Source organism: Ranitomeya variabilis, chromosome 2 (assembly GCF_051348905.1).
Source record: "Ranitomeya variabilis isolate aRanVar5 chromosome 2, aRanVar5.hap1, whole genome shotgun sequence".
NCBI classification, from domain to species: Eukaryota; Metazoa; Chordata; class Amphibia; order Anura; family Dendrobatidae; genus Ranitomeya; species Ranitomeya variabilis.
The window spans coordinates 360,273,569-360,294,706 of NC_135233.1; the positions used below are offsets into that span (position 1 = coordinate 360,273,569).

The 21,138-nt window shown below is 43.5% G+C and overlaps 1 protein-coding gene across 2 annotated transcripts in view; it reads left to right on the forward strand.

Moving 5' to 3' along the window:
• LOC143805924 (cytochrome P450 2G1-like) overlaps positions 1-17,803 on the forward strand; it is a 43,814-nt gene extending 26,011 nt beyond the window's left edge. For both annotated transcript variants that reach the window (XM_077285682.1, XM_077285683.1), the window contains exons 5-9: positions 11,401-11,577; positions 12,806-12,947; positions 14,001-14,188; positions 14,260-14,401; positions 17,492-17,803. In XM_077285682.1, the coding sequence (XP_077141797.1) occupies positions 11,401-11,577; positions 12,806-12,947; positions 14,001-14,188; positions 14,260-14,401; positions 17,492-17,694 (852 nt within the window). In that variant the 3' untranslated portion in view covers positions 17,695-17,803. The remainder of the gene's footprint in view (positions 1-11,400; positions 11,578-12,805; positions 12,948-14,000; positions 14,189-14,259; positions 14,402-17,491) is intronic.
• Positions 17,804-21,138: the final 3,335 nt, after the last annotated feature.

The window sequence follows — 21,138 nt, forward strand, 5'->3', positions numbered from 1 at the left end:
CACAGAACCCACCACCTTTTTTAATAACGATCTGTGGAACACATTGTGAATCTTATATACCGTAGGGAGCTCCAATCGGTAGGCAACCGGGTTAATGATGGCGGCGACCCTAAATGGACCAATAAACCTAGGAGCCAATTTAAGGGATGGTATTTTGAGTCTTATGTTTTTTGTGGACAACCACACCCAGTCACCCACACTCAGGTCCAGACCTGGCACACGTCTACTGTCAGCCACACGTTTGTACATTGCACCCACGCTCAACAGGCGCTGTTTCACTTTCCTCCAGACGGAAGACAGTTGTGCACCTAACAGGTCCTCCTCTGGGACGCCGGAAGAACCCCCCTGACTCAAAGTACAAAACTGAGGATGGTGCCCGTAAACACAAAAGAACGGAGACTCCCCAGAAGATTCCTGGCGGTGATTATTTATGGCAAACTCAGCCAAAGGAAGGAACGTCGACCACTCCTCCTGGTTGTCAGAAACAAAACAGCGTAAGTACTGCTCCAAATTTTGGTTCATACGCTCGGTCTGACCATTTGACTGAGGATGAAATGCCGAAGAATGCGACAACTTGATCCCCAGCCGTGAGCAAAATGCTTTCCAAAATTTTGCCACAAACTGAGTACCCCTATCAGACACGATGTCAGTCGGGACCCCGTGAAGTCTGACCACCTCCTGCACAAATACCTGAGCCAGAGTCTTAGCGTTAGGCAATGAAGGCAAAGACACAAAGTGCAAAATTTTTGAGAACCGATCAACAATCACCAAGATGACCGTGTTCCCAGCTGAGGAGGGCAAGTCCGTGATAAAATCCATGGAGATCTCCGTCCATGGCCTACTGGGTACCTCGAGAGGAAGTAGTGTGCCAGCAGGATGGGAGTGGGGCGTCTTAGCCCTAGCGCACGTGGTGCATGCTGACACGTATGAGACCACGTCCTGTCGGATTTTGGGCCACCAAAACTGACGCGACACCAACTCCAAAGTACCCCTAACCCCTGGTGACCAGCCAGGACAGCATCATGATGCTCTGCCAATATCTTTAGGCGAAGATGGAGCGGTACAAACGATTTGTTAACGGGAAGTTCTGGTGGTACTTCCTCCTGAGCCTCGGCAATCTCAGCCTCAACCTCTGTCGTGAGAGCCGAGACCACTACACCTTTTTGGAGGATGGGTACCGGTTCTTCCCGAGGTTTCCCCCCAGAAAACACCTGGACAAAGCATCCGCCTTAGTGTTCTTAGACCCAGGTCGGTAAGTAACAAAAAAGTTGAACCGCGTGAAAAACAATGCCCAGCGAGCCTGCCTGGGGGACAGACGCTTGGCTGACTCCAAATAAAGCAAATTCTTATGGTCGGTAATAACAGTAACCTGGTGAACCGACCCCTCCAAAAAGTGTCGCCATTCCTCAAAAGCCAACTTGATAGCCAACAACTCCCTGTTGCCGATATCGCAGTTACGTTCGGCGGGCGACAGTTTCTTGGAGAAATAGGCGCATGGACGCAACTCGCTCAAGGATGAGCCTTGAGACAGCACCGCCCCCACTAAAACGTCAGACGCATCGACTTCCACGATAAATGGTTTCGATACATCCGGTTGCACCAGAATGGGAGCTGAAGCAAAACTGTTCTTCAGAAACTCGAATGCGCGCACAGCAGGCTCAGACCAGGTGGAGAAATCGGTACCTTTTTTTGTCATGTCAGTGAGCGTTTTTGCAATGGTAGAAAAGTTTTTGATAAACTTTCTATAATAGTTAGAAAACCCAAGGAACCGCTGGAGCGCTTTTAGGTTATCAGGCCGTTCCCAACGCAGCACCGCTTGCACCTTAGCGGCGTCCATTTTAAACCCAGAAGCGGACAAAATATAACCCAAGAAAGGCAACTACTGAACCGAAAATACACATTTCTCCAATTTAGCATAGAGCTTATTCTCTCAGAGTAGCTGTAACACCTGCCTAACATGCTCTAAATGAGTATCACGGTCGCATGAATAGGTGAGAATGTCATCAAGGTACACAATAACGAATTTTCCCAGGACATGAGAGAACACATCGTTTATGAAATGTTGAAATACAGCAGGTGCGTTTGTCAAACCAAATGGCATCACCAGATTTTCAAAATGACCCTCAGGAGTATTAAAAGCTGTTTTCCACTCATCCCCTTGACTGACTCTTATGAGGTTGTACGCCCCCCTGAGGTCAAGCTTAGAGAACCACCTAGCACCAGCCACCTGATTGAACAGATCGGGTATCAGCGGCATAGGGTATGGGTCATGAACCGTAATCTGGTTTAACTTCCTGAAATCCAGACACAGGCGTAAACCGCCATCATTCTTCTTAACAAAGAAGAACCCTGCTGCCACAGGCGAGGACAAAGGCCTGATGTGCCCTTTGCTCAGACTCTCAGCGATGTAGTCTTTTAAGGCTTGCCTGTCAGTACCAGAGATGTTAAACATCCTAGCTTTCGGCAATTTGGCCCCTGGTTTTAACCTAATAGTCCAGTCATAGGGACGATGTGGTGGCAATTCTGAACAACCCTTCTCAGAAAACACATCTGCGAAATCCAGCAGAGACTCATAAATACTAGGAGTCACAGCGGACACACACGTGGCCAGGCAATTCTCCTGGCAGAATCCGCTCCACTGGATGATGTCCTGGGTTTTCCAGTCAATCCCCAGGTTGTGCATAGCCAACCATGGAAAACCCAGAACCATTTGTGCAGGCAGATTACTGAGCACCCTACATGTAACTTGCTCCGAATGTAGGACCCTAATGTGGAGTTTAACCTCAGCCACAAACTCAGTAATCTCCCCCTGTGGGAGAGGAGCGGCATTGATGGTGACCACCCGGATAGGATGAGGCAGTTTTTCGATCCTGAAACCGGCTGTGCGCGCAAACTCCTCATCAATAAGATTAGTGGCAGAACCACTATCCACAAACAGTGATTGGCAGCTCTCTGCCAGCGACCATAACTTTGGCAGGGAGCATGCATTGAGAAACCACAATGGAGGATATGCATAAGTTCAGATTGGCCTCCTCCACACCCTCTGAGCTTAGTATTTTTTCTCCCGTTGCGCTTTTCTTAGATTTCTCAGAGGACAAGTATTAACATAATGACCAGTTTTACCACAGCAAAAACAGGCTCTCTGCTTCCTGAGCAAAGGGGCACGATGCTTCACATGTGATACCCCTGCGATTTGCATAGGCTCCATGGGCTCACCTGCAGCAACCTCACGTGTACCTACGCTCTCTCCCATAGGCGGCGTCTCTTGCACCCCCTGACGCAGACGGCGATCAATGTGGATAACAAGACTCATAGCGGATTCTAGAGAAGCTGGAGTCTCGTACATCAGAAGGGCTTTTTTAACCCTTCCTGAAACCCCATGAACAAACTGACTCCGCAGCGCGGGATCATTCCACTGTGTATCTACCGCCCAGCGGAGAAATTCAGAACAGTAATCCTCCGCCATACGCTCCCCCTGGTGGATAGCGCGAATTTTAGATTCTGCTAGACCCATTCTGTCAGGATCCTCATAAATGAGTCCAAGAGCAGAAAAAAAACTCTCCACTGAGTTATATGCAGCAGAATCAGATGGTAAAGAAAACGCCCATGCTTGAGGATCCCCGTTCAGTAATGACAACACCAGGCCCACACGCTGAGCCTCATTACCTGAGGAGATCGGGCGCATACGAAAATATAGTTTACAAGATTCACGAAAAGTAACAAATTTACTGCGTTCCCCAGCAAACCTTTCAGGTAAAGGAAACTTTGGCTCAGCAACTCTGCCTGCAGATTCAGCTTGCACATTAGATACTACTAGACCCTGTTTCTGAACTGCCCCCTTCAGCTCAGTGACCTGCAGGGACAGCGCCTCCAACTGGCGGGTTATGGAAGTCATGGGATCCATGGAATACAAAAAATATGGCCGATTATAATGTCAAGGGGGTACTGGGTAGTGTTGTGGATTCTGTTTTTGGGCTCCCTCTGGTGGTTACAACTGGTACTGGGTGACTTTGGTGGGTTGCGGTCTCTGGTTTCCACCTGTCCATCAGAGGCTGGGTGTTTCCTATTTAACCTGGCTTTCCTGTCATTCCCTTGCCGGCTATCAATGTATCAGTGTGTCTCTGTTACCTTTGCTACCTGCTCCTAGGCCTTCAAGACAAGCTAAGTCTGGATTTCCCTGTTTCATGTTTGCTTTCATGTTTTTTTTGTCCAGCTTGCAGATATGTAATTCTCTGCTGCTGGTTGCTCTAGTGGGCTGAAATTACCACTCATGTACCATGAGTTGGCACATGAGTTCAAGTAATTTCAGGATGGTATTTTGAAGGGTTTTAAGCTGACCGCGCAGTTCACCTTTTGTATCCTCTGCTATCTAGCTTTAGCGGGCCTCATTTTGCTGAATCTGTTTTCATAACTACGTTTGTGCCTTCCTCTCATTTCACCGTCATTATATGTGGGGGGCTGCTATTTCTGTGGGAATATTTCTCTGGAGGCAAGATAGGTCTGTGATTCTTCTGATAGGGGTAGCTAGATCTCCGGCTGGCGCGAGACGTCTAGAGTCCCCCCAGGAACGTTCCCCGGCTGCTGTTAGTTGAGTGTTGAGGTTCAGGATCGCGGTCAGCTCAGGTTCCATCACCCTAGAGCTCGTCCTGTTTTTGCCCGTGTTATGTGTTTAATTCCCTGCCATTGGGACCATGACAGTATAGCCGGCCCACAAAGTGTTAATTGTTTGGGCTGAAGCAGGAGAAAAAGAAGTGTTGAAGGGAAATTTTTTTTTTTTTTTTTTTTTTACCTCAGAGTTTTGCTGCCTAGCCCTTAATTGCTGTCTAGCTGCTTCTTACCTCCTCTTAACCCTTGAATGGCTCTGACCTTAGCTGTTTAACATGGATGTCCAGAGTTTGGCTTCCAGCCTGAATAATCTTGCTGCAAAAGTTCAAAACATACAGGATTTTGTTGTTCACACTTCTATGTCTGAACCTAGAATTCCTATTCCAGAGTTTTTTTCTGGAGATAGATCTACCTTCCTGAATTTCAGGAACAATTGCAAATTGTTTCTTTCTTTGAAATCTCGCTCCTCTGGAGACCCTGTTCAGCAGGTCAAGATTGTAATATCTTTCCTGCGGGGCGACCCTCAGAATTGGGCATTTGCATTGGCACCAGGGGATCCTGCATTGCTCAGTGTGGATGCGTTTTTTCTGGCACTGGGATTGCTCTATGAGGAACCTAACCTGGAGATTCAGGCTGAAAAGGCTTTATTAGCCCTCTCTCAGGGGCATGATGAAGCGGAAGTATATTGTCAAAAATTTCGGAAATGGTCGGTGCTTACTCAGTGGAATGAGTGCGCCCTGGCTGCAAACTTCAGAGATGGTCTTTCTGAGGCCATTAAGGATATTATGGTGGGGTTCCCTGTGCCTACAGGTCTGAATGAGTCTATGGCTATGGCCATTCAGATTGATCGGCGTTTACGGGAGCGCAAACCTGTGCACCAGTTGGCGGTGTCTTCTGAACAGGCACCTGAGACTATGCAATGTGATAGAATTCAGTCCAGAAGTGAAAGGCAAAATTATAGGCGGAAAAATGGATTGTGTTTTTATTGTGGTGATTCAGCTCATGTTATATCAGCATGCTCTAAACGCACAAAAAGGTTGATAAATCTTTTGCCATTAGTACTCTGCAGTCTAAGTTCATTTTGTCTGTAACTCTGATTTGTTCACTGTCATCCATTTCCGTCGATGCCTATGTGGATTCGGGCGCTGCCCTGAGTCTTATGGATTGGTCATTTGCCAAACGCTGCGGTTTTAGTCTGGAGCCTCTGGAAGTTCCTATTCCTTTGAAGGGAATTGACTCTACACCATTGGCTATGAATAAACCGCAGTACTGGACACAAGTGACCATGCGCATGACTCCCGTTCATCAGGAGGTGATTCGCTTCCTTGTACTGTATAATTTACATGATGTACTAGTGCTTGGTCTGCCATGGTTACAAACTCATAATCCAGTCCTGGATTGGAAAACAATGTCTGTGTTAAGCTGGGGATGTCAGGGGGTTCATGATGATGCACCTCTGATTTCAATCGCTTCATCTACTCCTTCTGAGGTCCCTGCGTTTTTGTCTGACTATCGGGATGTTTTTGAGGAGCCTAAGCTCAATTCGCTCCCTCCTCATAGGGATTGTGACTGTGCTATAGAATTAATTCCTGGCAGTAAGTTCCCTAAGGGTCGTTTATTTAATCTGTCAGTGCCAGAGCATACTGCTATGCGGAATTATATTAAGGAGTCCTTGGAAAAGGGACATATTCGTCCATCTTCGTCCCCTCTGGGAGCAGGTTTTTTTTTCGTGGCAAAAAAAGATGGTTCCCTGAGGCCTTGTATAGATTATCGCCTTCTGAATAAGATTACAGTCAAATATCAGTATCCATTGCCATTATTGACTGATTTGTTTGCTCGCATTAAGGGGGCTAGGTGGTTCACTAAGATAGATCTTCGCGGTGCGTATAATCTTGTGCGGATAAAGCAGGGTGATGAGTGGAAAACCGCATTTAATACGCCTGAGGGCCATTTTGAGTATTTGGTAATGCCTTTTGGACTTTCTAATGCTCCTTCAGTCTTTCAGTCCTTTATGCACAATATTTTCCGTGAATATCTGGATAAGTTTATGATTGTGTATTTGGATGATATTTTGGTGTTTTCTGATGACTGGGAGTCTCATGTTCTACAGGTCAGGAAGGTGTTTCAAGTACTGCGGGCCAATTCTCTTTTTGTGAAGGGCTCAAAATGTCTCTTTGGAGTCCAGAAGATTTCTTTTTTGGGGTACATTTTTTCTCCTTCTACTATTGAGATGGATCCCGTCAAGGTTCAGGCGATTTGTGACTGGACACAACCTACATCTGTTAAGAGTCTTCAGAAGTTCTTGGGTTTTGCTAATTTTTATCGTCGGTTCATTACTAATTTTTCCAGTGTTGTTAAACCTTTGACTGATTTGACTAAAAAGGGTGCTGATGTTGCTAATTGGTCTCCTACGGCTGTGGAGGCCTTTCAGGAACTTAAGCGCCGGTTTTCTTCTGCTCCTGTGTTGTCAACCAGATGTTTCACTTCCTTTTCAGGTTGAGGTTGATGCTTCCGAGATTGGAGCGGGGGCGGTTTTGTCACAGAGAAGTTCCGATGGCTCGGTGATGAAGCCATGTGCGTTCTTTTCTAGAAAATTCTCGCCCGCCGAGCGCAATTATGATGTGGGTAATCGGGAGCTTTTGGCCATGAAGTGGGCATTTGAGGAGTGGCGTCATTGGCTTGAGGGTGCTAGACATCGTGTGGTGGTCTTGACTGATCACAAAAATCTGATTTACCTTGAGTCTGCCAGGCGTCTGAATCCTAGACAGGCTCGTTGGTCGTTGTTTTTTTCTCGTTTCAATTTTGTGGTTTCATACCTGCCAGGTTCAAAGAATGTGAAGGCAGATGCTCTTTCCAGGAGTTTTGTGCCTGACTCTCCTGGAGACTCTGGGCCTACTGGTATCCTTAGGGATGGGGTAATATTGTCCGCCGTCTCCCCAGACTTGCGACGTGCATTGCAGGAGTTTCAGGCGGATAAACCTGATCGTTGTCCACCAGAAAGACTGTTTGTTCCGGATGATTGGACCAGTAGAGTCATCTCCGAGGTCCATTCTTCTGTGTTGGCTGGTCATCCTGGAATATTTGGTACTAGAGACTTGGTGGCCAGGTCTTTTTGGTGGCCTTCCTTGTCAAGGGATGTGCGCACCTTTGTGCAGTCTTGTGAAGTGTGTGCTCGGGCTAAGCCTTGCTGTTCTCGGGCCAGTGGGTTGTTGTTATCCTTGCCTATCCCGAAGAGGCCTTGGACGCACATTTCCATGGATTTTATTTCAGATCTCCCTGTCTCACAGAAAATGTCCGTTATCTGGGTTGTGTGTGACCGCTTTTCTAAGATGGTTCATTTGGTACCCTTGCCTAAGTTGCCTTCCTCCTCTGAGTTGGTCCCTTTATTTTTTCAGAACGTGGTTCGTTTGCATGGGATTCCGGAGAATATCGTTTCTGACAGGGGATCCCAGTTTGTGTCTAGATTTTGGCGGACGTTTTGTGCTAAGATGGGCATTAATTTGTCTTTCTCGTCTGCATTCCATCCTCAGACGAATGGCCAGACGGAGCGAACTAATCAGACCTTGGAAACTTATTTAAGGTGTTTTGTTTCTGCTGATCAAGATGACTGGGTTGCCTTTTTGCCACTGGCCGAATTTGCCCTTAATAATCGGGCTAGTTCTGCTACTTTGGTTTCTCCTTTCTTTTGTAATTCGGGGTTTCATCCTCGTTTTTCCTCTGGTCAGGTGGAGCCTTCAGATTGTCCTGGAGTGGACGTGGTGGTGGACAGGCTACATCAGATTTGGAATCAGGTGGTGGACAATTTGAAGTTGTCTCAGGAGAAGACTCAGCAGTTTGCTAATCGCCGTCGCCGCGTGGGTCCCCGACTTCTTGTTGGGGACTTGGTGTGGTTGTCTTCTCGTTTTGTCCCTATGAAGGTCTCTTCTCCTAAGTTCAAGCCTCGGTTCATCGGTCCTTATAAGATCTTGGAGATTCTTAACCCTGTATCTTTTCGTTTGGATCTCCCAGCATCGTTTGCTATTCATAATGTGTTCCATCGGTCGTTATTGCGGAGGTATGAGGTGCCCGTTGTTCCTTCGGTTGAGCCTCCTGCTCCGGTGCTGGTGGAGGGAGAATTGGAGTATGTTGTTGAGAAGATCTTGGATTCTCGTGTTTCCAGACGTAAACTCCAGTATTTGGTTAAGTGGAAGGGTTATGGTCAGGAGGATAATTCCTGGGTGGTCGCCTCTGATGTTCATGCGACTGATTTGGTCCGCGCCTTCCATAGGGCTCATCCTGATCGCCCTGAGGGTTCTCGTGAGGGTTCGGTGACCCCTCCTCAAGGGGGGGGTACTGTTGTGGATTCTGTTTTTGGGCTCCCTCTGGTGGTTACAACTGGTACTGGGTGACTTTGGTGGGTTGCGGTCTCTGGTTTCCACCTGTCCATCAGAGGCTGGGTGTTTCCTATTTAACCTGGCTTTCCTGTCATTCCCTTGCCGGCTATCAATGTATCAGTGTGTCTCTGTTACCTTTGCTACCTGCTCCTAGGCCTTCAAGACAAGCTAAGTCTGGATTTCCCTGTTTCATGTTTGCTTTCATGTTTTTTTTGTCCAGCTTGCAGATATGTAATTCTCTGCTGCTGGTTGCTCTAGTGGGCTGAAATTACCACTCATGTACCATGAGTTGGCACATGAGTTCAAGTAATTTCAGGATGGTATTTTGAAGGGTTTTAAGCTGACCGTGCAGTTCACCTTTTGTATCCTCTGCTATCTAGCTTTAGCGGGCCTCATTTTGCTGAATCTGTTTTCATAACTACGTTTGTGCCTTCCTCTCATTTTACCGTCATTATATGTGGGGGGCTGCTATTTCTGTGGGAATATTTCTCTGGAGGCAAGATAGGTCTGTGATTCTTCTGATAGGGGTAGCTAGATCTCCGGCTGGCGCGAGACGTCTAGAGTCCCCCCAGGAACGTTCCCCGGCTGCTGTTAGTTGAGTGTTGAGGTTCAGGATCGCGGTCAGCTCAGGTTCCATCACCCTAGAGCTCGTCCTGTTTTTGCCCGTGTTATGCGTTTAATTCCCTGCCATTGGGACCATGACAGGGTAGACTACAGCTGATTATCCGGGCCCCTGCAATATCCCTCAAACTAGGGAAACCCTGTCTGTCCCTCTCCCAGAGTTTACACTGAAGGTGTGCATGTCTGGGCCGCCAGGCCTGACCCTGAGTCCTGTTTCAGTACTAAGCTGAAACCTCCACCCGCCACCCAGTGATAAGACCTCTCACCAACCCCTACAGAAAGCACAGGCAGGGAAAATTGAAAAACGCACCACGCCGCAGACACACAGGAAAACACTATAATGTGCACAGGGCAAAACAATACAAATATAGGAAGGAGAAATATATAAGGATAATACACCACCAGATACGATATTTCCTCTCCTAGACCACCACTCCAGACCGAGATCACGAGGCACTAGACACAAGCTATAATCGGCGACGCCCAAAGCCCAGCAAAACTATTTAAAGGCAATGGGCATGACTAAGCCTCCAACCCGAGTACCAGCCAGATTAACCCCGGACAATCTGGATCGATCTAGCTGGCGCCACTGAGCATATAGTGGACGAATGAGGAATTACCGCTGTCTGTCGGACGCCCTAGTGTGAACAGCGTCCGACATGACAATGTTCCCATGATGAGCTTTTGCTGAGGTTTTTTTAACTAAACTAGATTAATTGCATTTTTTTGAAAATATGCAGCATAAAAACCTCATCAAAAACTCATTGTGGAAACGTAGTCTAACTCTATGGCCATGATTCATCAGGAATGGTGCTGTTCACACAGGAGTGTTGGGCAAGTGATGTGCACCTCCATGTGCTCCTTGACACTAATGCTACTGAAATCCCTGCAGGAGTAAGATTTATGGGGTAGCAAATGCTGCATCTTATCATGAATTTGACAAGCTATGGTCGTCATGCCCCATCTCACTCTGTCCACTTTATCAAAGCTGGGCGAAAATGGTGTGAGGACACCAAATGTTGAAAATTTTTTACTTAGCCTTGATTTCACGAGTGTGTCACATCCTCCTGGAAGATCTGGGGTTAGAAATTCAATATGTATTGGGAATCGAAGATCATCCATTTAGCCTGTGTGTTTTGTGTCTCATATTAAATGGTTTTTGTTTCCTTTGGTGCTGAAGAGGTTAACAATTCTGTTTGCCTTGTGTTGATACACTAGCAGTTCTGTCCTGGGCCTCCTGAGGGAGGGTATGATGGCAGCTTAGGAAATAACAGGAGAGCGGTAAGGCATGAGGCCCAAACCTCATCACCTTCAGAGGTACCTTTGAGAACAAGGATAGTTAGTGCCCCAGCCAGAGGGACAGTGAATGGCCCATTTATCCATCTCATGTACAAACACAGGGTGACACTTGAGTTGTACCCAAATTTTGCAACTTTTTTAAAACCTTTATGCCAGACTTCTTTCATTAAAGTCTTGATTTATTGGGCCCTATATCTGTAGAGTAAAAGCGTTATCCAATGTAACGGTTTCCCTTTCAATTGGACTTTCATGAATAAGGGGCGACCCTCTAATATAGGCGGTGTCTTTCAATCACATTAAATCTTAGTCATCAATGTCAAATAAAATGTGACATTACATTAGCAACATGTCTGGTGTAAACTCTTTATCAGGCTTAGTAGCGCATCTCCCATAGCTATATATTCTCCCAATAGGGTGGGTTCCAGTGGAGAGATGCGGCTTATGTAGTTGGACAAATTTGTTCCATAAGTTTTGTCTAATTTTAATATTTTATTCTTTACAGTTGTACAACTTTATTCCATCAATTCTATACTATTTCCCGGGGCCTCATCATAAACTGACAGAGAACTACCAAGCCCAGTTGGACTATGCAGAAGCCCTAGTGCGGGAGCACGAGGCCACGCTGGACCCTTCTTCCCCCCGAGATTTTGTTGATGCTTTCCTAATAAAAATGCAACAGGTTAGAATCCAGTGACATCTATTCTACTGTACTAGTAATAAATCAGAAAACTACATAAAACAGTGGGAAACTTTATTGTTTTTGACCCAGTTATTTGTTTTTTTCCCTTCTCTCCATTCCTATCCAGAGCTGTTTCTTTTATTTTTTTCAAATTCTGCTGGTTGCCCTTAGTAACAGACAGCAGTTTATGTCCACCTTGTAGTCAGACATATGACATCATAGTGATTCTGTAACGATGTAAGGTTATGTGCACACAGATTTTTGAGGATTTTTTTAGCTGGACCGCTAACATGCCACTATGAGTTTTTGGTGAGTTTTTGAAGCTCTTGGTTTTTTTTTGGTTTTTTTTACTTAGTGTAAACTGACCTGCTGTGCGTGTATTTTTGAAATCCGCAACATTTCAATTCCTCTTGCAGGTACGGGTGCGGGTTTTATAAGCAGATTTTCCCCATAGAATTGCATTAGATACATAAAAACTCCAGGGTAAAAAAAATTAATGTAACGTAAATGATTGTATCAAGAAAGTTTTGTTAAAAGTTAAATACCAGGAAATATCAACAACAAAGCAGCTTTATTTAAAACATGGCATACTAAGAAGAGATTAAAAAAAAAAAAGCAGCAGAAAAACAATACAATTAAAAATGCATGTAAAAAAACAAAGTAACCAAATTTACATAGTAGGTGAAAAAATGCTGCTGAAACTCTACAACATCAAAAACTCTCCGTGGAAACGTAACCTAAGGGTACGGGCACACATTAAGTATTTGCATCAGATTTTTCTCCACCAAAAACAGTGTTGGCAGGAAAAATCCTATGTAAACTATGAGCATTTTTTAGTACATTTTTTATGCGTTTTTACTTGCTCTTTTTCTTCTTCTTTTTTTTTTTTTTAACTCATTCATTGGAATTGGTGAAAAAAAAAAAAAAAGCTCCAAAAACACTAAAAGAATTGACTTGCTGCTGCTGTAAAAAGCTTTGATGGTTCAAATCCACAAGGAAAAAAATAAGCAGCATGTGCTGTGAAGTGCAGCATTCTTACCTTTGAAAAATGAGCTGAAAAAAAACACTGCAAAAAAACTTGTGAACAAGTCCTAAGAACGTAGAAATTCCTGAAGCGGCTTTCACTGGAAAACTAGGTTTTTTTTACCGCTTCATGAAAACTCTGCGTGCACATAGCCTGTCCACAAAATCATATTCATATACAAAAAAATATAATTTTTTTTCCCAGGCAAGCAAGAACCTTCATTCAGAATTCAACTTGCCGAATTTACTTTCCTCAGCACTGGATATATTTTTTGCCGGGCAGGAATCCACTAGCAGCACACTGGGATATGGACTTCTCATCCTATTGAAGTATCCAGATATTAAAAGTGAGGAATATGGTATAATGCAATCAATTTTTTTTATTGTGAGGTGTAGACGCATTTCTGTTCTTTCCGTGAAGAACAACACAAAATCTAAAATGACTTTTGTATAAAGGTCACACTCTGGTAATTAGTCTGTCTTAATTACAAAAACATAAATTTTTTAAAAATGCCAGTAAAGAGGTTTTCCGATCTTTTGCTAAAAGTCTGTAGTCACTCTGTGTGACTGCACACTTTCAAACCTATAGCGCACACTGTTGGGAATCTCTGGTGTCGGCGGCAGTAGTGGGCGGTCGCATGTCCACAAGTATGAGATTTTCAGATTTCCGGCAACACTCCAAGTATGAAAATCACATTCTTGCAGTCGCATGACCACCCGTTCTCACCGCCGACATCTGAGTATTCTTACAACGTGCAATGTGCACACTCTGAGGATTCAGAAGACCAGACAACTCCTTTAGGCTATCATTCATCGTGAAGGGGTTTTCTGGGACATATACATGGATGGCCTATCATCTGATCATTGGGTGTGCAACACACATCACCCCCACCGATCAGCTGTTCTGGTGCCACCACCATCCAAGAGTGTTGAATTGTGGAACTGCAGAGCACTGCCCTGTCAACTATGTAATGGCTGCGACTGAGTACTCCAGATCTCCCCTTTTGACTCAAATAATGGGCAAATATTCTGCTGCTGCGGCATCTATGCAGTTGACAAAGCTGAACTGAACAGTTCACGACTGAACTCTTCCGGTGTCCACCGGCACCAGAACAGCTGATCATAGAGTTCCAGGTGTCACATCCCTCTCCTATCACCTGAGGGAAGGTACTCATTGAATAAGAGCAATTGTGTGACATGACTGGCGTAATCTCAAATGTCCATTTTACTTGGGTGTCTGGTGTTCTTTAAAGATCAGAGACCTTATTCCTGGTGTCAGCTTCCTAGTAAAAATAAGATTCTGAACTCTTCGACTCCAGGCATCACCTATACAATGCTATTTATACATATTAATTGATGAAGCCAACAGTTTCCATAATTTTCCTTCCGATTGTCCTTAGAAAAGGTTCAAGCTGAGATTGAGAATGTGGTTGGCAGAACACGACGACCTTGCATGGAAGACCGAGTCAATATGCCCTACACTGAAGCCGTCATCCATGAATTTATGCGATTCATTGACTTTTTTCCTCTTGGTGTCCCCCATGCCGTGACAGAAAACACAATTTTCAGAGGATATACTCTACCTAAGGTAGTAAAAGACTCATATTAATACTGTGTAACATATGTTGGTGATATCTGACCTTGTTTCTCAATCTCCAGGGTACGGTCATCTTTCCAGTTTTACATTCCGTCCTTTATGACCCAACAGTGTTCAAAAGACCCCAAGAGTTCTACCCAGAACATTTCCTTGACCAAAATGGGTCATTCAAGAAATGTGAAGGCTTCATGGCTTTTTCTGCAGGTGAGTGACCTTGACCTTATGCGGTCCATATGTTAGAAGAGGTGTAGAGACGAGCACCAAATTTATAAAACCAGTTACAAAATCTACAACTTATTTTTTTATGAACCAAATAAAGGGTTTATTCACATCTTGCACATTTCTGGTGAATCTGCAGCATATGCTTAAATCTGCGATAAATCTGGGTTGCATTTCTGGGTCCCGCATCTGTTTTTAAAATGGAGCGCCTTTACCTGCTGCCAGGATGGATAGGTGGCTGTGCATACTTCGTTCTCTCCATTCATTTGTATTGAAGTCTTGTTTGGCCATCTCTTTGTTTTCGCTAGCTTGTAACGGGGCCCTGTTCTCAAGATAGATGATGGCAAATATACAGTAGACAAGTACAATAAACATGAGCAAAAACAAAGCACTAGCAGGTACAGAAGGAGAGAGGACCCTGCCCACGAGGGCTCACGGTCTGCAGGGGATGGGTGAGGATACACTAGGAGAGGGTAGAGCTGGTTGTGCGGTGGTTCAATAGATTGAGGATCACTGCAGGTTGTAAGCTTGTCAGAAGAGGTAGGTCTTCAGGTTCTTTTTGAAGGTTTCTGAGGTAGGCGAGAGTCTGATGTGTTGGGGTAGAGAGTTCCAGAGTATGGGGGAAGCACGGGAGAAGTCTTGTATGTGGTTGTGGAAACAAGAGATAAGAGGGGAGTAGAGAAGGAGATCTTGAGAGGATCGAAGGTTGTGCGTAGGTAAGTTACGGGAGACCATGTCACAGATGTATGGAGGAGACAGGTTGTGGATGGCTTTGTATGTCATAGATCAGATATTGATGGCATAGAATGCGGATTTGTAATAAACATCCAAAATGGGTCAAGCCCTTTTAGATTCCACCAAGCAACGTTTTTGAACAAGGAAACCTAAAAGTAGACCTTTCCATTTTTGTCATGAACTTAGGGTCTTCAATAATGTAAGAAAAGAAACACCTATATTGCAATAGTATGTAAAGACCCTTTATGTTCCCCTAATGCCTGTCCCCCCCCCAAAAATCAACTGCTACTAACCCAGCATACTGGTGTCTCGTGTCATCACCAAAACTTCCTATCTAGATCAAGTTTAGGGAAAAGAGTTTCTAAAGTTTGATAATTACTGAATACAAAGATGGACTTTCAGATCCAATCTCAGAGATGCACACGAATTTTATAATATCCTATTCACTTATCTGTATGTTTCCAGTGTGTGAAAAGAAAGCAGAGAACCCAAAGGAATTAAAAAAAACTCATTGTGGATGTTGTTTCAGTCAAATATGAACCCACGACCCCAACTCTACAACACAACAGGGCTAAGTCCTGACCCATCTTACTGTACATCATGCACTTGAGTTATATAGTGTTCTTTGAGAAATAGATCTAAATGCAAACATCAGAATTTCAAGCAAAGAGCTTGATCAGAATTGTTTCTGAAGGGTTCTTTAGGATCTTCAAAGGATTGCAAGGGGGGCCCATTGATCTAAGCTGGAGAACTTAGGCATTACATGTGATGGTCATCTACATAATTCTTCTATGGTGAACAGTACACACATTTAATAGAGATCCATTTAGGATCAGAAGAGCTATCTCTTTATTGTGAGCGGAGTCAAGTGATCAAAATCAGCAGTAAGAGCTGGACTGCCCATCACTAGTGCAATGATTCTCTGTGTGGGATAGTAGACATGAGTCTAATTTGAACTTCTATACTCAAATACCTCTATTTGCCCTTTTAGGACATACACTCCTAAACATTGAAATTGCAACACCAAGAAGGAAAAGTTGTAAAATTCTGGAAATCATGTGATCAAAAGACATGTTATAATATGTAAATTGAAAAGTGGAAAAAAACTAAAAACTTCTTGATTTATTCAGTATGGAGTTTGAGAGCCACATACAGAAATCTCCGCACTTACAGCCTTGGCTGCTAACAATGGTCTTCTAAGGAGTGTTCTGTTGCGCTGAATGCAACAGAGGAAATCATCAAGATCAGCTCCTTTACAATTACTGACAAAAGATGTGCCAGATGTGCTCGATGAGAGACAAGTCTGGAGACACTGCAGGCTATAATAGCACATTTAGGCCACACAAGCTGTTCTCGGTAGCAAAGGCATCATGTGGTCTGGTGTCATGTTAAAAAAACTGTTAGTGTACCTGGAATGAAGTCTGGAGGGGTCCAGCCATCTTTCATTATACAATCCCACACCATAATCCTGGGAGTAGGATCGGCGTGAAGGTCTTTTCATGGTGTTGCCTATTCCCATTGAGCACATCTGGGATGTCATTGCAAAGGGAGATGCCAGCAGCGAATCTTGATGATTTGTCTGTGTGCATTCAGTGTGGCAGAACGTTCCTCAGACAACTAGTGATAAGCGAACATGCTAGGATAAGATGTTATCCGAGAACACTCATGTGCTAATAGAGCATCTGCGGTGTGCTTGAATACTATGTTTGAGTCCCCGTGGATGCATGTCTCGCTGCTCTTCAACAGCCACAACACATGCAAGGATAGCCTAACAAACAGGTAATCCCTGCATGTGGTCCGGCTCTCGAACAGCCGTGAGACATGGAGCCACGGTAACTAAAACCTATTATTCCAGAACGCTGAAGATGCCCTATTAAAGCACGAGCGTGCTCGGATATCATCTTATCCAAGCACGCTCGCTCATCACTACAGACAACAATTAATAACCTCATTGTTAGCAGCCGAGGCTGTAAGTGCTGGGATGTATTAAAAAATGTATTCTATTTTTTTCATTATTTCGTTACCATTCACATGTCTACTGATATTATTATATCCATGACTATTCCTTAATTTTGAGAAGCTGTATGAATACTTTGGAACCCTTTGACAAAAGCAACTTTTTAGGAAGTGGTGAGAACTTGTATAGCGGTGAACTCTCCACCTGCCCTACACACGTGTATGAACACATAATCCAAAAATCCTGGAACATAGATGACCACCAAGTCCTCTTGGCACAGGTTGGTTGTGTGATAAGCACCAGAATGCCGCAGGTCTCAGGTTATCTACTACTGTATTTTCACTGCCATAAAACTCTGGTCCTCTTCTTTTTTATTTTTTCAGGAAAGAGATCTTGTCCGGGGGAAGGCTTGGCACGCACTGAGCTCTTCCTGTATCTAACCTCAATCCTTCAGAAATTTGACATACGATCTGATATCTCTCCAGAAGACATCGACCTCTCGCCTGAATATAGCGGTGTTGGAAAAATGGCTCCAACCTTTCAAATGAGATTTATCCCCATACAAGATACCACAGAAATTTCCTAAAATTTAAGTTAGAATTTATATGTCACATTAATATCTCACTTTTTTGATTTTGAAAAATCCTATTATCTCCTTTTTTTATTTTTAATCGCAATAAAAACCCTAAAATAACTTTTATTTTTCAAGTGTCTGATATTGATATACTTTTTACTTTGATAACGGACATGTAGGCTCACCGGATGACCTTGCTGATTGTGAGGCGGAATAGGAGAGGGCCGAATGAGCATCAGAATGACCGTTTTCTAAATTGCTGTAGTCTGAGGCCATAGATTTGTGTGGGTGCTGTACCAAAATGAATCCACAAAAAAAAACATTGCTCTCTGAAAGATAATGTGATCGACGTCTTTACGCTATAGACTGAAAATTTATTTTTTAATTCCGTTGTAAATGAGACATGAGGCTTAAAGGAGTATTCTCATGTTCTGAATTTGGTAAATAAGCAAGTTTGCAATTGACTTGCTTTGTCTATCTACTATTGTTCTCCTGCTGTGCGACTTTCTGCTACATTATTTACAAACGTTATGCTGCTGAGCCCAGCACTTCTTGAAAGACATATCTCTATATGCAAAATTAACGATAACTGTAAGGAAACAGAGTTTTCCAAGAAAACCCTAACTAATGGGAGGATAACACTACACAGTGACCACCAAAATTAACCCCTTCGCAACTCTTTTCCGTGTGTTTTTTTTTTGTACTTTTTCATTGTACTTTTAAACGATACCATTGATTTTGCCATATTGTCTAATGGAACCCAGAAAAAAATTCCAAGTTTGGTAAAATTGCAAAAAAAGTGCAATTCCACCATGCATTTTTTTTGCCATGTTCACTAAATGCTAAAAATGACCTGCGATTATGATTCTCCAGGTCATTATGAGTTTACGGATACTAAACATGTATAGGTTCTTGTTTACTTAAGTGGTAAAAAAAAAAAAGCCAAAATTTGTAAGGAAAAAAAATGTTGCCATTTTCTAAGACCCATAGCGTCTCCATTTTTTTGGGATCTGGGGCTGGAAAAGGTTTCATTTTTTTGAGTGGCGAGCTGACATTTTTATTGATTCCATCTTGGCGTAGATATGTTTTGATCACCGGTTATTGCATTTTATTGCAATGTTGCAGTGACCAAAAAACGTAATTCTATAGTTTAGTTTTTTCTTCTGTTACAGTGTTTACCGATCTGATTAATTTACTTTACTTTGAATGGGGCAAAAGGGGGGTGATTTTTACAGCGTTCTAAGTATGGGTGCCTAAATTGGATCCATTCACAGATATTGATATGGATGTAGTAAATTTATTTTACCTTAAATCAAACTGCTGGTGGCATCCACAAAGGGATGGTGCTGCATCTCTCCCCTTCCCCAACGCACGTTTTGCCTTGCTTATTCCGGGGGCGCTTCTATCCAGAACAGTACCTCATCCAATGTGGGTCATTTAAGAAATGTGAAGGCTTCATGGCTTTCTCTGCAAGCGAGTGACCATATCTGTTCCATAGCTTATAAGAGATTGCACCAAATTTGAAAAACCGTTTCCAATTTTTTTTTAAATAGAGCCAGTAAAGGGGCTATTCTCACTTTGCACATTTATTAAATATCTAAGAGTTATTTGTTCCACCTATGGAACAAGCATTTGTCGTGAGAATGGAGCCCTATCACATGCTTCTAAAAACAGATAGTTGGCCTTGCATTCATTGCTCTCTTCACTAATTCATTCCCACTAGGATGTAGCGGGGCCCTGTTCTGAAAATAGATCAGACCTCAATTACATATTCTGTGGCTATCTCATAAAAGTCTGAGATGGGAAAACCCGTTTTGAGTTTCCCTTGTCTAAAAAAATATGCTTTGACTGACTATATAGGTGATTTTCCATTTTTTTCTCTGAAGTAACGCACCTTCAAGCCACCATACTTCTTACATTACAGAAATCACACTGGTTTACCATGTCAACATCAATGATTGCTGCCTAAATGCAGCTTGGGGGACAATAATTGCTTTATGCAAAGTGTGGCAGAAAACTGTATAGAATTTTTTTTTTTTACCCATAGAGCAGAACAAAGATTATCACTCAAGTACCATCTTAGACACACATCATATACTGTAGAGTCTACACAAAGCAGCCTGGAGATTAAGGCGTCGTTCACACGTTCAGCATTTGGGGAGTTTTTTACCTCAGTATCTGTAAGCCAAAACCAGGAGTGGAACAATCAGAGGAAAAGTATAAAAGAAACATCATCACTTCTGTGTTTATCGCCCTCCTGGTTTTGTCTTACAAATTCTGAGGTAAAAAACTCACCAAATGCTGAACGTTTGAACATGGCCTTAGCGGTAGACTCAAGCATTAGAAATCCTAGCAATATTTTTTTCGCCACAATTGTTTTTAGAAAGATTGTCTACTTTTGAAGACTATTTCTTGAGGACAGGTTTCCCCATTTGATGAGCTACTTGTAAAGGAGGTCCGATTGATCAATACTTTATGAGAAATTATTACATGTAATGGACATCTGGAAAATCTTGGGACTCACCTTGTTTGCTAGAAAAAAAGAGCAATTCACAGAGACAAGTAGTATGCTTCTTATTTCTGTGATTCCTTCTTTTGCACCATCGAATATAAATATCTGGATAGGGTTTTTTCCATTACATTGTCCTCAGACTTCACTGATTTAAATCTGACACATATGAACAGGGCGCCTTAAAAGTATCTATCTTTTTTTTTGTTCACAACTTGGTCCTGAGCAGGGAACCCCTCACTATGATGTCCACATGCTATAACAGTGTTGCCCTCTTGTGATAAACCCTTTTGATGGTTCATCACTAGATTAGGCTGTTAACATTTCATCGGTGGGCTTTGACTATTGCTGTAATATGTTCATCACTGCAGGCACGAGGGCACCACTGATTGGTTTAAATAATCTGGATATGCTCTATATCTTTTCCTAGTTTTATTCAAAAATATTAGTATGTCTTCTGTGGTTACATAAGGTTCAAAGGCAATCCTGCCTTGGTCAGAAGGGTCAGAGTGTGACCGCAGTGCCCCTGACGTCAGATGCCATAAAAATTATTAGACTGTGGAGGAATGTGACAAGTCAATAACCTCTATTGCTTCCTGCTCTCCGCTATATTAAGAAACCACATTGCAGGGATTTCTGACAATCCAGATTCACCTGGGGTCAGAGCTTTAACCCCTTCCCGACCTGTGACACAGCGTATGCGTCATGAAAGTCGGTGCCAATCCGACCTGTGATGCATATGCTGTGTCACAGAATGATCGCGTCCCTGCAGGCCGGGTGAAAGGGTTAACTCCAATTTCACCCGATCTGCAGGGACAGGGGGAGTGGTACTTCAGCCCAGGGGGGGTGGCTTCACCCCCCCGTGGCTACGATCGCTCTGATTGGCTGTTGAAAGTGAAACAGCCAATCAGAGCGATTTGTAATATTTCACCTATAAAAATGGTGAA